This window comes from Malaclemys terrapin, chromosome 3 (assembly GCF_027887155.1).
Source record: "Malaclemys terrapin pileata isolate rMalTer1 chromosome 3, rMalTer1.hap1, whole genome shotgun sequence".
NCBI lineage: Eukaryota > Metazoa > Chordata > Testudines > Emydidae > Malaclemys > Malaclemys terrapin.
In genome coordinates this window covers 190,595,385-190,610,868 of record NC_071507.1, presented here as the reverse complement: position 1 = coordinate 190,610,868, position 15,484 = coordinate 190,595,385, and the positions used below count along the sequence as shown (strand labels likewise).

At 43.3% G+C, this 15,484-nt stretch overlaps 1 protein-coding gene across 1 annotated transcript; it reads left to right on the top strand.

The window, feature by feature from the left end:
• Positions 1-140: 140 nt before the first annotated feature.
• On the top strand, positions 141-15,476 carry PFN4 (profilin family member 4). The gene is made up of 5 exons (XM_054023510.1): positions 141-183; positions 6,646-6,774; positions 9,690-9,827; positions 12,910-13,015; positions 14,636-15,476. The coding sequence occupies exons 2-5, from the start codon at positions 6,658-6,660 to the stop codon at positions 14,662-14,664; spliced, it is 390 nt and encodes a 129-aa protein (XP_053879485.1). The 5' UTR covers positions 141-183; positions 6,646-6,657; the 3' UTR covers positions 14,665-15,476.
• The last annotated feature ends 8 nt before the right edge of the window (positions 15,477-15,484 follow it).

Genomic DNA, 15,484 nt, shown 5'->3' with positions numbered 1-15,484 from the left:
CCGCCTCTGTGGTGGTTACGCGTCCCTCGCTGCCACGGCAACTCCAGCCAGAGCGTCTCCTTTATGATGGACAGGGCACTCCACCAATCAGGAAAGAAGGCGTGTCGCCTCAGCGAATCAGGGTACTGAGACAAAAGGCCCCGCCCTCCAGTTGAGAAAGGCGCTGCAGTGCTGCTTGGCTAGGTAAGGAGCGGGGGCGCCACCCACGGCAGGTCCGATGGTTGCGGAGGTGGGGGGGGGGAAGGTTAAAGTGGGGGCTCCCCTCATCTCTCGTAGTAAGGTGAGGCCCGGGAGGACTACATCTCCCGGCATGCCACGCGTTCCCATTAACATCTAGCGATACATGTAGAGAGCGTTGCATGCTGGGAATTATAGTCTCTGCTCCAGGCTGGCCACCGAGCCTGCGTGAGGCAGGGGGCTGGTCCCAGTGCACACAGAGCTCTACCTCCAGGAGCCTGGGAGAGGACAGGACCCCATAGACTAGCGGTCAGGGGGTGGCCCCAGCATCGCTGTTACATGTGCACCCCTGTAACGTGCAAGTGCTTCGTGCCATTTGCCTCTCAATGCTTCTTTTACTTTCTTGGTTAACCATGGTGGCTCTTTTTTGGTTCTCTTACTATGTTTTTTAAATTGGGGTATACATTTAAGTTGAGCCTCTATTATGTTGTCTTTAAAACTTGCAGGGATTTTACTTTTGATACTGTACCTTTTAATTTCTCAAAAACAACGAGGAGTCCGGTGGCACCTTAAAGACTAACAGATTTATTTGGGCATAATAACCTTTAGGGTAAAAAACCTCACTTCCTCAGATGCATGGAGTGAAAGTTACAGGTACAGGCATTATATAATGACACATGACAAGAAGGGAGTTACCTTACAAGTGGAGAACCAGTGTTGACAGGGCCAATTCGATCAGGGTGAATGTAGTCCTCTCCCAATAATAGATGAGGAGGTGTCAATTCCAGGAGAATATCCCCATATCTACTCTAGCAACACCATCAGAGGACTCAACCACATCAGCCACACCATCAAGGGCTCATTCACCTGCATGGCTACTAATGTTATATATGCCATCATGCACCAGCAATGCCCCTCTGCCATGTACATTGGCCAAACCGGACAGTCCCTCCGCAAAAGAATAAATGGACACAAATCGGACATCAGGAATGGTAACATACAAAAGCCAGTAGGAGAACACTTCAATCTCACTGGACATTCTATAACAGATTTAAAAGTAGCTATACTTGAACAAAAAAACTTCAGAAACAGACTTCAAAGAGAAACAGCAGAACTAAAATTCATTTGCAAATTTAACACCATTAATTTGGGCTTGAATAGGGACTGGGAGTGGCTGGCTCATTACAGAAGCAGCTTTGCTTCTCCTGGAATTGACACCTCCTCATCTATTATTGGGAGTGGACTACATCCACCCTGATTGAATTGGCCCTGTCAACACTGGTTCTCTACTTGTGAGGTAACTCCCTTCTCTTCATGTGTCATTATATAATGCCTGCATCTGTAACTTTCACTCCATGCATCTGGAGAAGTGAAGTTTTTTTACTCACGAAAGCTTATGCCCAAATAAATCTGTTAGTCTTTAAAGTGCCACCGGACTCCTTGTTGTTTTTGTGGATACAGACTAATACGGCTACCCCCTGATACTTTTAATTTCTGTTTCACTAACCTCCTCATTTTTGTGTAGTTCCCCTTTCTGAAATTAAATGCTACAGTGTTGGGCCACTGTGGAGTTTTCCCCACCACAGGGATGTTAAATTTAATTATATTACCAAGTGGTCCAGCTATATTCACCTCTTGGACCTGATCCTGTGCTCCACTTAGGACTAAATCAAGAATTGTCTCTCCTCTTGTGGGTTCCAGGACTAGCTGCTCCAAGAAACAGTCATTTAAGGTGTCAAGAAACTTTATCTCAGCATCCCTTCCTGAGGTGATATGTACCCAGTCAATATGGGGATAGTTGAAATCCCCCATTATTATTATTGAGTTTTTTAATTTTAATAGCCTCTCTAATCTCCTTGAGCATGTCAGAGTCACTAACACCATCTTGGTCAGGTGGTCTGTAATATAGCCCTACTGCTATATTCTTATTTTTCAAGCATGGAATTACTATCCATAGAGATTCTATAGTACAATTTAGTTCATTTAAGATTTTTACTTCATTTGATTCTACGCTTTCTTTCACATACTGTGCCACTCCCCCACCAGCATGACCTGTTCTGTTCTTCTGATATGTTTTGTATCCTGGTATTACTGTGTCCCATTGATTATCCTCATTCCACCAGGTTTCTGTGATGTGTATTATATCAATATCCTCATTTAATACTAGGCACTCTAGTTCACCCATCTTATTATTTAGACTTCTATCATTGGTATATAAACATTTTAAAAGCGTGTCATTTTTTGGCTGTCCCCTATTGCATAACGTAATTGAACGGGACTTTTTTCATTTGGCTGTTTCTCATCAGAGCCTCCCTGTATTTTATCATTTTCCATCCTCTCCTCCTTAATAGGACATAGGGAATCTCCATTTTTAGATCCTCCCCAAGGGATGTCCGAACCACATGCTCCTCCTCACCTGTCGGCTTTCCCCCAGCCCTTAGTTTAAAAACTGTTCTACGACTTTTTTAATGTTAAGCTCCAGCAATCTGGTTCCATTTTGGTTTAGGTGGAGCCCATCCTTCCTGTATAGGTTCCCCCTTTCCCAAAAGCTTCCCCAGTTCCTAATAAATCTAAACCCCTACTCCCTACACCTTCGTGTCATCCACTCATTGAGATCCTGCAGTTCTGCCTGTCTAACTGGCCCTGCACATGGAACTGGAAGCATTTCAAAGAATGCTACCATGGAGGTCCTGGACTTCAATCTCTTACCTAGCAGCCTAAATTTGGCCTGCAGAACTTCTCTCCTATCCTTCCCCATGTAGTTGGTACCTACATGTACCACGACCACCGGCTCTTCCCCAGCACTACACATAAGCCTATCTTGTCCACATCCTTTCTGTAGTGGGGGGCCTAAAACTGGATGCAGTACTCCAGATGTGGCCTCACCAGTGCCGAATAGAGGGGAATAATCACTTCCCGCGATCTGCTGGCAATGCTCCTACTAATGCAGCCCAATATGCCATTAGCCTTCTTGGCAACAAGGACACACTGCTGACTCATATCCAGCTTCTCGTCCACTGTAATTCCCAGGTCCTTTTCTGCAGAACTGCCACTTAGCCAGTCAGTCTCCAGCCTGTAGCAGTGCATGGGATTCTTCCGTCCTAAGTGCAGGACTCTGCACTTGTCCTGGTTGAACCTCATCAGATTTCTTTTGGACCAATCCTCCAATTTGTCTAGGTCACTCTGGACCCTATCCCTACCCTCCACCATATATACCTCTCCCCCGCAGCTTAGTGTCATCTGCGAACTTGCTGAGGGTGCAATCCATCCCATCATCCAAATGATTAATGAAGATGTTGAACAAAACTGTCCTTAGGACCGACCCTTGGGGCACTGCCAGCTAGACATCGAGCCATTGATCACTATCCATTGAGCCCGACAATCTAGCCAGCTTTCTATCCACCTTATGGTCCATTCATCCAGCCCATACTTCTTTAACTTCCTGGCAAGAATTCCATGGGAGACGGTATCAAAATCTTTGCTAAAGTCAAGGTATATCATGTCCACCGCTTTCCCCATATCCACAGAGCCAGTTAGCTCATCATAGAAGGCAATCAGGTTGGTCAGACATGACTTGCCATGGATGAATCCATGTTGACTGTTCCTGATCACCTTCCTCTCCTCCAAGTGCTTCAAAAAGGATTCCTTAAGGACCTGCTCCATGATTTTTCCAGGGACTGAGGTGAGGCTGACTGGTCTGTAGTTCTCCGGATTCTCCTTCTTCCCTTTTTAAAGGTTGGACACTATATTTGCCTTTTTCCAATCGTCCGGGACCTCCCACGATCGCCACGAGTTTTCAAATATAATGGCCAATGGCTCTGCAATCACATCCGCCAACTCCCTCAGCACCCTTGGATGCATTGCTTCTGGCCCCATGGACTTGTGCACGTCCAGCTTTTCTAAATAGTCCTTAACCTGTTCTTTTCACCAGTTGCTGAGCAGCCTGTCGATGAGTGAAAGGTCCCAGACAGGTGCAATGGGAGGAGCTGTGTAGCTCTCGAACGTGGCCTGCTGAGAGGCTTTTCCTTGCAGCGGCTTGGGGTCTGTGGAGAGGAGGCACAGTATGGCTGCAGTTGGCCCGGGGCACCTCTGGGTCGGTGGGGGGAGGCTTGGGGCTTCAGCTGAGGGACTCCTACAGCTGAGGGGGGGCGGGCATTTGAGCCTCCAGCCAGTGTCAGGCTCCTCCAACCGAGGGGCGGGGGTGCTTGGGACTCTTCTGGGCAGGGGGGGACTCGTGGCCCCATCCGCAGGGGAGGGGCAGGGGTTCTTGGGGCTCTGGCTGTGGGGGGGAAGGGGCGGGTGGAAGAGGCAGAGCTGCGGGCTAGCCCCCCCTAAGGGGGGCTCCACCCGCCACCCATGCAGGCCAGTTAGCTCAAGCTTAAAGCACCACTTAACTTGAGCCAGACATTTTTGTGGGTAGCTGGAAGTTGAGCACTTGAGTTATAACTTGAGCTAACTGTGCTGTCAAGACAGGCTCCCAGGGCTGACTAAATTACACATTGGACCTCTCTGGCCCTTGGGCTGCTTCAGTTGGAAGAGCACAAAGGTGGTTTAACCCCTCTTCCCTGGGCTTCAAGTTGTGTGCTGCAACTCTTAGAGGCACAGTGATTATGATGGGGCGTCAGCATTCAGCAGGTCAAAGCCCTTTAGACTTCACATACTCACTAGACAGCTGACTAGGCAGAACATTTTTCAGTAAAAGTTTCTTTTAAAATGAAAATAAATCTACACTTCATAAAGCAAGAAAGGACCATTAATCCCTGGGGAGAGGATGAGAGAACAAACAACACATGACAGTTGTGTAGCGAGTCACATTGCTTAATGCACTACTGGAAAGTGCTTAGATACTACAGTGATAAGTGTGGTATAAAAACCTATACAGAATAGAATAGTATATAGAGTTAGATCATCTAGTCAACGTCCCATGTATCATAGTCCATTAAATTTCACACAATTACCCTTGTATTGAGCCCAGTATAAGAACATAAGAACGGCCATATTGGGTCAGACCAAAGGTCCATCTAGCCCAGTATCCTGTCTTCCGACAGTGGCCAATGCCAGGTGCCCCAGAGGGAATGAACAGAACAGGTAATCATCAAGTGATCCATCCCATGTTGCCCATTCCCAGCTTCTGGCAAACAGAGGCTGCCCTACCCATCCTGGTTAATAGCCATTGATCTATCCTCCATTAATTTATCTAGTTCTTTTTTGAACCCTGTTATAGCGTTGGCCTTCACAACATCCTCTGGCAAAGAGTTCCACAGGTTGACTGTGCGTTGTGTGAAGAAATACTTTCTTTTGTTTGTTTTAAACCCACTGCCTATTAATTTCATTGGGTGACCCCTAGTTCTTGTGTTATAAGAAGGAGTAAATAACACTTCCTTATTTATTTTCTCCACATTAGTCATGATTTTAAAGACCTCTATCATATTCCCCCTTCATCGTCTCTTTACCAAGCTGAAAAGTCCCAATCTTATTAATCCCTCCTCATACAGAAGTTTTTCCATACCCCTAATCATTTTTGTTGCCCTTTTCTGAACCTTTTCCAATTCCAATATATCTTTTTTGACATGGAGTGACCACATCTGCACGCAGTATTCAATTTGAGTTTGACTAAGGCATAACTTTTATAAAATTGTGTATAAAATCTTTAGATTAATTAGCTGCATAACTGTCAGGATTATCCAACAACAGTTTTGTTCATTAAAGGTTGCATTACAATTTGTTATATGGTTCTTTAATAGTGATTTACTTCTTAAAACTATATAGTCTGATTTTATCAGAGAGACAAAGTGGGTGAGGTAATATTAGGGTAACCAGACAGCAAGTGTGAAAAATCAAGACGGGGGTGGGGGATAATAGGCGCCTATATAAGATAAAGCCACGGATATAGGGACTGTCCCTATAAAATCGGAACATCTGGTCACCCTAGTTAATATCTTTTATTGGACCAACTTCTGTCGGTCAGAGAGACAAGCTTTTGATCTTACACAGCGCTCTGGGAAACTTACTTAGTGTCACAGCTAAATACTAAATGAAACAGATTGTTTTGCATAAATAGATAACCTATATTTCAAGGGACCATTCAAGGTGAAGTGGTCTGATTTATGTAATCATTATGCTGTATAGTGATAAGAACATCTTTATCATTTTTATTTTACTTCATCATCACCATCCAGATGAGATGTCATGTAAAGTACAGGTTTCAGAGCAGCAGCCGTGTTAGTCTGTATCCGCAAAAAGAACAGGAGTACTTGTGGCACCTTAGAGACTAACAAATTTATTAGAGCATAAGCTTTCGTGGACTACAGCCCACTTCTTTGGATGCATGGAGTATTTCTCATCTTTTTTACTCTGGATTAGCCTCCTAAAGAAAGCTAAATTAAATTCCGGATGGGAGGAGGATCAGGTCTCTGAAGCACAACTGGAAGGAAATGAACCCCTATCTATATCTGATTTCTTTCACAGAACTGAAGAAAAATGAACCAAATTCAATCTTTGCTCAATGATTGCCTCATCAGAACAAAACATGTGGAACACGCGGCCATCATCAAATTAAAGGACGAGACTGTGTGGGCATCAACCTTTGGCTTTAATGTAAGGAAACAGAAAGTATCCTAGCAAGTGACACTGAAGGTAGAAAATTTAGAAATGTACCACACTCTTCAAAGGGAGGGAACATGAGTTAGTGACTAGAGAGGGGACTGTCAGTCAGGACTGCTGGGTTCTAATAAATATTCCTGGCTGTTCCACTGGCTGCGTGACATTGAGCAATTCTAATAACCTCTGAGCCAAGTGGGGTATAATTAGGGCCAGGGCCGGCGCCAGCGTTTTTGCCACCCCAACCAGGAAAAAAAAAAAAAAGCCACGATCAGCGGCACAAATCTACTGCCGCCACTTAGTTCTTCAGCGGCAATTCGGCGGCAGGTCCTTCCCTCCGAGAGGGACTGAGGGACCTGCCGCCGAATTGCTGCCTAAGAGCCGGACGTGCCGCCCCTCTCCGTTGGGCGCCCCAAGCACCTGCTTGCTGCGCTGGTGCCTGGAGCTGGCCCTGATTAGGCCCCTACCAAATTCATGGTCCATTTTGGTCAATTTCACAACCGTAGGATTTTAAAAATCATAACTGTAATGATTTCAGCTATTTAAATCTGAAATTTCACCATGTTGTAATTTTAGGGGTCCTGACCCATAAAGGAGTTGTGGGGGGGTTGCAGTACTTCTACCCTTACTTCTGCACTGTTGCTGGCGGTGGTGCTGCTTTCAGAGCTGGGCATCTGGAGAGCGGCAGCTGCTGGCCGGAATCCCAGCTCTGAAGACAGAGCCGCTGCCAGCAGCAGCGCAGAAGTAAGGATCGCATGGCATGGTATTGCCACCCTTATCACACTGCCTTCAGAGCTGAGTGCCTTCAGAGCAACTCCCTTTTGGGTCAGGACCCCCAATTTGAGAAATGCTGGTCTCCCCTGTGAAATCTATATAGTATAGGGTAAAAGCATACAAAAGACCAGATTTCAGAGGGGCAGACCAGATTTCACGGTCCGTGATGCGTTTTTCATGGTCGTGAATTTGGTAGGGCCCTAGGTATGATACTGCTTACCAAAAAGTGTGTTGTGGGGTTGAATTTGTTGTAAAGCTCTTGTGAAGGTTGATTTCTCACTCTGGCACTTTGAGTGCAGAAGGTGGGGGCCCGCAAGGATTTTAAAAATTAATACTGGCCACTCCAGGCTGGTATTAAACTCCCAAGGTCACAGCTTCTCTCTGACCTTGGATGAGTAGATGCTGCCACCACCCAAGTGCAAACCTTCCCCACTTTCGAGAACCCAGGAAGGAATACTTGGGAATTCCTTCCTGTGGGGTACCCTCAAGCCTTTTCACCCCCTCTCTGGGGAAGAGCTGAGAAAAAAAACAAAGGAAATCAGCTGTTGCCCCCAGCTAATTAAACAACATGTGCACAAACCTCTTAGGGACACAAAAATCCAATCCTGTTCTTAAAAAAGGTACATTTTATTAAACCCAAAAGAAAGGAACTACATTTGAAACTTGGGCTTTTTGCTAGATCTTAAAAGGAACAATTACAAAAATTAAGCATCAAGATAGCTCTCTTGAGGTTCAGCTTAAAGGTTACAAGTAAAACAAAAGCATCTGGGATTAGCACAGAGGCGTCCACAAGCCAATAAGAAATAAAAAAAAACCCTAATCGCATCTTCCTAGACATTCTCTAATTTACTTACATATCTGGGGTTTCAGATAAGTAGGTTCGAGGTATGAATTGATGCTTTTTCATACTTGGTTTTAAAGCTGCTTATTGCATTGCTGATCTGTGTCTCCGCTCTCTGGAGACCAACAACAACAAAGAGGAAGTTTTTTCCAATTTTAAAAAGATGAGCGCTCCCATTGGCTCTTTTGGTCAGGTGCCCACTCCCTTTCTTTTACCTAGCCAGGGAGACTTTTTAACCCTTTACAGATAAAGCAAGCAGAGAACAGCCACCAAGAGGGACTTTATAGCTAACTTGCTGTCCATAAAAGGGAGCTACCCCTCTCCCCCTTCATTTATCACAGCACTCATATTAGATCTTTGCAGGAAAGGTGTTATGTCAGTAGAACTCCATTTCTTTCGTGCTTTGGACTGCATCAATCACCTTTGATTGTGTTGATTTTGTTCTGTGATCAACAAGGTACCAAACAAGACAGCAGAATAGCAGCACTTCTGTATTGTATGGCAAAACTAATGCTTCCCCTGTCTAATTTTATTTTATCTTATTTATGTTACATTGGAACAGAGGGGGTCAAATCTGTCTCTCTATTTACTTATGTGGTCTCGTCACCATAGTATCTGAGCACCAAAGTGTTATCCATAGGAGAGTAGCAGTTAACAAGGATCTAAAATGCTAAAACTTCATCTTCACTCTAGAAGTGTGGCTGATGGAGACTGGGGGCAGATTCTTAGCTGGTGTAGATTCTCATAGCTCCATTGACTTCAATGGATTTATGGCATTTCACACCAGCTGAAGATTTGCTCCTAGATTCTAGCATGTAATGCTCCACCTTGATCTGAAAAGCTCACTTGCTGGAGTCTCTCAAAGCTACATCTGTATGTTAAAGATGGAGATTATTAGTATTCGAATGCGGCATCTGTGTGCTCAGTACTGTGCAAACACAGAGCAAGGCAGAGTGCTCTGCTCCAGAGAGGTTTTAATCTAAAGGCCCAATCCTGTAAACACTACTGGGCATATTGCTTACCATTAATCCCACTGTAATCAATGGGACTACTCATAGGGGTAAATGCAAGCATTTGTGAATCCTAAATCAGACACTGAAAATACAATTCATTCTTACATGGACTAAAAGCCCAATTTCAAAGTTGTTCAGACATTTTCCTTTTTTGTGTCATCATTATCTATTTATGAAATCGTCTTTGGTTAATTATCAGACATAACAGAAGAAGTGTGTTTTTTAATGATTGCAAAAGTGTGTCCTTTTGGTCCATAACAAAATGTCTCATTTTATCAATTTAGCTGCAGCCACAGCATGCCTTACTCCTCAGCTCTGCTTTCTTCAAGAACTTATTACACGTCAGAAGGGAGGGACTTTACTTCAAGGAGAAGCATTATAAATGTGTCCGAGCAGATGAGTGCTCCATCTATCTTAAAAATGTAAATTGCTAACATTTATGGCAAGTAGGTCCAAGCACTGAAAAAAGTATTTGATAGTTTTCTTTTTTTAAATTAATGGAGATATCCTATCTCCTAGAACTGGAAGGGACCTTGAAAGGTCATTGAGTCCAGCCCCCTGCCTTCACTAGCAGGACCAAGTACTGATTTTGCTCTGATCCCTAAGTGGCCCTCTCAAGGATTGAACTTATAACCCTAGGTGTAGCAGGCCAATGCTCAAACCACTGAGCTATCCCTCTCCCCTGCTTTTCTTCTTTCCGTCCCACATCTCCTGTTTATGTTAACACCCAGAGTCGATTAGCAGTTAAACAAACTGTTGCCTCCTTTCTATCCACAGCACCTTTACAATATATGGGGCAAACAAATAAATGCACAGCACAGAATCTCTACAAGGAAAATGACAAGCAGAGATTTATAGATTAAAACAGAAATATATTCCACCATCCATCTCAAACTATCCAACAATTTTATTTCTTTACTAACACTCAGAAGGGAAATTGAATTCTGTTATCCCAAATATTTTTCTCACACTATTTGTGGCACAATCACTATTTCTGGCTTTTAGGATAAACTGGGTGCTGAGATTTCTCATTATGGGCGGTCTTATTTCCAGCTGTGTAGTATAGATGTAAAACGAGGTGGCCAGGTTTTCTGAGTAGCTTCACTGGCCAATGACACCAACTGATAATCAGTAGCAGCATCTTGACTTGTCACTGAAGAGCTCAACGCTTTCTCTTTTTTTTTTTCAAAAACAAAAATAAAAGTGTTAACCCCAGTGTTCTGGCCCAGTTCCATGTTGATTAACTACATTATGACAACATAAATTCCCAGCCACTTTGCAGTTGCATGTGGTATGCTTCTCTGCCTTTTTAAATGTTATGTAGCATTTGTGATGCTGTAGACCAGGTGCCAGCTCATGCCAAGGTCCCCAGGCCGCAGTGGAACACTGACAAATACATAGCTGGAATGAGTCTGGCTCACCTGTGTGTTAGTATTGTTAAAATAGGTATTAGAATTATAAGAATGTGTTTAGTGTTTAGACTTTACTTAATGCTTTTGAGTTGCTGCCTGCATTAATCTCACTTATAACTTCTATATTCCATATTAAGGTAATATTTGAGTGGTAGTATTATAAGCTTCTGTGACTCTGTAAATCACCAGAAGGAGAGAGACATTAACTAGTGTGAAGTGCCAATCAGCAACATAAAAGTGTTATGTCTTGCCCAACAGGAACGGTTCATTGATAGCAAACGGATTATTATGGACTGTTAAAGGGCACAAAAGACTCTGTTGCTCTACTTCCCTCCCTCCCCTTCCCACCCATGAAAATGAGTCATGCAAGTGGATTCCTCCCATCAGCTGAGTTCACAGCTCAGAGCACATGGCAGAGGGAAATAAAAAACCCCAGCCAGAAGAAACTGATTATCACTATGCTGCTTGGACTTCGGAGGGCAAGGTTTATTAGGCATAAGCAAGAGCACCCTAGGGCTTAGCCTGGGTTAGCCTTAAAGGATATATAGAGCTTGCTTATTATAGAAGCTTCTATAACTGTTTGAAACTTAAGATGGTAACTCATTTGTGTATATATGTTTAGCTGCTTTAACCCTGTAAATAATTCTCTTGTTTCCTTTTCCTACTGAATAAATGTTTATAGAGATTATAGGATTTGCTACAAGCATTGTCTTTGGTGTAAGATGCAATTGGCCTGGGTAAGTGACAAGTCCTTTGGGACTGGGAGTAACCAGAGTATTGATGTGATTTCTGGTGTAAGGGACCACCCGTCACAAGGGTACGCTCGCCTGCGTGGCGAGATAGATTGGAGTACCCAAGGGGACAGTGACTCCATGTGAAAGCTGGTATAGTGCCTGAGCAAAAAGAACAGGAGTACTTGTGGCACCTTAGAGACTAACAAATTTATTAGAGCATAAGCTTTCGTGGACTACAGCCCACTTCTTCGGATGCATATAGAGTGGAATAAATATTGAGGAGATATATATACACACATACAGAGAGCATGAACAGGTGGGAGTTGTCTTACCAACTCTGAGAGGCCAATTAAGTAAGAGAAAAAAAACTTTTGAAGTGATAATCAAGCTAGCCTAGTACAGACAGTTTGATAAGAAGTGTGAGAATACTTACAAGGGGAGATAGATTCAATGTTTGTAATGGCTCAGCCATTCCCAGTCCTTATTCAATCCTGAGTTGATTGTGTCTAGTTTGCATATCAATTCCAGCTCAGTTTATCTTTGATACTTGGTTGGTGCAATCTAAGTGTAGAACTCACAGCCAATTTGGGGTTAGTGCTCAGCTTTCTAACAGTCTGCCCTGAGATTGGTACTTAAACTCTTGAGTCACTGCAGGCAGCTTTACGCTGTTCTTTTGAGCTGTGAGACTGCACACGTGTTCCACCCCAAAGGTAGCTGAGTGGTGGTGAGTAGTGATTCCCGTGCACGTGCATACACACTTGCTGAGCCTCACATCCCATGACTCAGATGCTCAGTAATTGACATCATGTAATTCAAATATGGGAGCTGAGTGTGTTCAGCAACTCCCAGAAGATGCTGGGCAACCCACACATTTGTATCCTAATTCAGTAATTCCCAATGGGACTTCCAGTCATTATTGAAAATTAATGAGATTCAGATGTGTATAGTTTGTAAAGCCTTTTGGGAATCTTTCAAATTATACACAGCGCACACATCTATTTTATTAATATTTTAATAACATTTTTGTGGGTTACACTTAGCACCTGGATTTCACTTTATCTCTTCAAAGTGCTTTATAAACATTATTTATGAAAAAAGATGGGAACATGCAGTATAACAGAAAACCAGCACAGCTATTGCTTGGCTTGATTAATATATATATAAAACACATCATCTTAAATTAATTTATGTCTGTTATCAATATCAGTCTTGATTTAGGCTTTAAAACAGTATCTTCTCTTCCTCAAAGTGACACACAACTTAAAGACAGAAAATATTCTTGTCTAGCATACATTGATAAATAGTGTATATATTTAAAAGAACTCTGCAACTTTTAACCAGTTTTCTTCTTTATCTAGGAAGACAGTGGTCTGATAGCTGTGAAAACAGAGTCCTACATCCTGGTTGCTACTTACTCTGAGGGGATGTATCCTAGTGTGTGTGTGGAAGCTTTAGAGAAACTGGGTAATTACTTCATGTGCATGTATGTCTGAATGTAACTTGTAGTGATATGTTACAAGTGGGGGGCAGCATTTCATTCCAGCAAACTGCTTGGAACATTTGGGACTTCAGAAAAACCTTGAAAGCCCATGAAAAGGAAAATTAAAATGGACTTTACGTTGTTTGATGCCATGTTTCCGACTAATCTCCTTCAATTTTCACTGAATAAAAACATGAAGGTATCTGTATCAAATCTTAAAAAGAAAAGCTTTTACTGTTTACAGTCCTATAATTATAGTTAATTTTTAATAGGGATACTATGGATTGATTTAAGAAAACCAGCTTGGAAACATTATAATTAATATTATTGGCCTGATTCTTAGTTACTCTGTTCCTGTGCTTGGAGTGAAGAGCAAAAGTAGCTTTAAAATTAGGTCGACATAACTGCATCACTAAGGGCTGTGAAAAATCCACACTCCTGAGTGGCATAGTTAAGCCGTCCTAAGTCCCTGTGTACACAGCGCTATGTTGACAGAAGAATTCTTCCATCAATATAGCTACCATCTCTCAAGGGTATGGATTACCGATGTCAGTGGGAGAATCTCTCCCATCGGCGTAGGTAATGTCTACACTGAAGCGCTACGGTGGCCCAGCTGTGCCGCTGTAGGGTTTTATGTGTAGACAAACCCTCAGGGTATGTTTATTCTTCAATCGTGGGGTGTGATCGCAGCTGGAGTAGACATACAAAGCTGTGGCAGTGCGTGCTTCAGCCTGGGCTGTACAAGCTCGCCCAGAACCGTGGATAATTACTCCCAGGGCTAGTCTGGGCTGAAATCTGCACGGCCACAGCTTCGCTGCCACAGTACCTGAGCTAGCTAGATTAAAACTAGCGCACTCAAGTGTAAACCTAGCTTGTGTTTGCTAGGTCAGACGGAGGTTTGGAGAGGTTTATTTTTTTGAGCACCCATTTGTTGTGCAGTTTAATCTTTTCCTGCAGAGAAAACAAAGCAGGTTTATGTGTTCTACTTTATGTAGTTCAAGGGGAGATTTCTGCATATGATTGGTTTGTAACGTGCTTGCTGATCTGAAGGAGGGGTGTTTAGAGAAGAATATCTTAATGCCACAATCTTACAATAAGAAATATTCTGTTTATTTCAAATGACACAATGGAGATATATTTGGAGTCAGGGCCAGCTCTAACTTTTTTGCTGCCCCAAGCAGCAAAAAAAAGCGCTGCCCCGCCGAGCCCCCCCTGCCGAGCGCCGCGCTGCCGGAACCCCCCCCCAGCGCTGCGCCCCGCGCCGCCCCCCACCACGCACCATGCCGCCGGAGCACCCCCCCCCCACCGTGGAATGCCGCGCCACACTGCCCCCCCGCCACCCCAAGATTGGCCACCCCTTACCAGGTGCCGCCCCAAGCATGTGCTTGGTTGCCTGGTGCCTGGAGCCGGCCCTGTTTGGAGTTGCTAATAGTAAATGTAGGTATTCATATATTTTAAGTATTCAGATGCAAATACTGATGCGAGTTAGATTATGATCCCTTTCATTTAATTACAGTATATTCCAGTGTTGATTTAAAGTGGAGCATCTCCATTACGGCAAATATTGAAAAACAAAATGTCTTCTATTTGTTTTTTCCCCTTAGCGGAGTATTTCAGAGATAAGGAAAACTGAATCTGCAAACAACTTAAAATTGACCAAGTGTATGAAGACTGGTTTGTTAGAAAACCACAGATGGAAGTTTGTAATGAAGCACATCCAAGCAAGCAAGACAATATCTATTATTCTGCAATATTCTCAGTGCATAGTGAAGGCTCTGAAAGAGAAGGATAATCCACAGCATTTGAATCGCACCAGTGCAGCCTAACAGCCTCCTAAATTGTCAGCTCCACCATCTTCATGTCCCAAAATTACAGCTCATAAATCCATGCATGTGTGGTGGCATTTGGGCTCTAGTTCGGATGCATTCCAAGAGTCTAATATTGCAAGATGCTGAGCAGCTCCTACCAGGTGCTGAGTACCCTCTACACACAGTGACTTCCCTGGAAGTTGAGCCCTTTCTCCACGTCTCCTATAGGAGTCGATGGTGCTCAGCATATCATAGGATCAGGCCCGAAAACTATAACTTCAGATCATCAAAAGTACAGTTGGGTGATGTTCTCAAGAGACTGAGTTAAGGTGTTTTTCTTCATTTTAACACTATCTTTTTTGTTTTGTTTTACCCAATCTCCTAGTAAGAAAGCAGTTAATTTCTCTGAGCTGTGAGGCATCTCTCACAGGACACGTACCATATACACAGCATCAAAACTGAGTAGATTAATGAAATGTGTTGCATTAACATCTAGTTCAATGTAAGCTCAGAAATTGCATTGCATGCCTTGGAATGTCTTGAATAAAATGCCATTTTTATATCCATCTATTTGCATTGCCATTGAAAGATATATTTGCATTGCCAGAAAGGACCATTAGATCATCTAGTCTGACCTCTTGCATA

What these genes read in the sequence shown, in the direction of transcription:
- PFN4 (XM_054023510.1), top strand. Translation starts at nt 6,658, where the DNA reads ATGAACCAAATTCAATCTTTGCTCAATGATTGCCTCATCAGAACAAAA. An exon ending in CATCAACCTTTGGCTTTAAT is followed by an intron (nt 6,775 to 9,689) that starts GTAAGGAAACAG and finishes TTATCAATTTAG; the next exon opens with CTGCAGCCACAGCATGCCTT. An exon ending in GGAAGCTTTAGAGAAACTGG is followed by an intron (nt 13,016 to 14,635) that starts GTAATTACTTCA and finishes TTTTCCCCTTAG; the next exon opens with CGGAGTATTTCAGAGATAAG.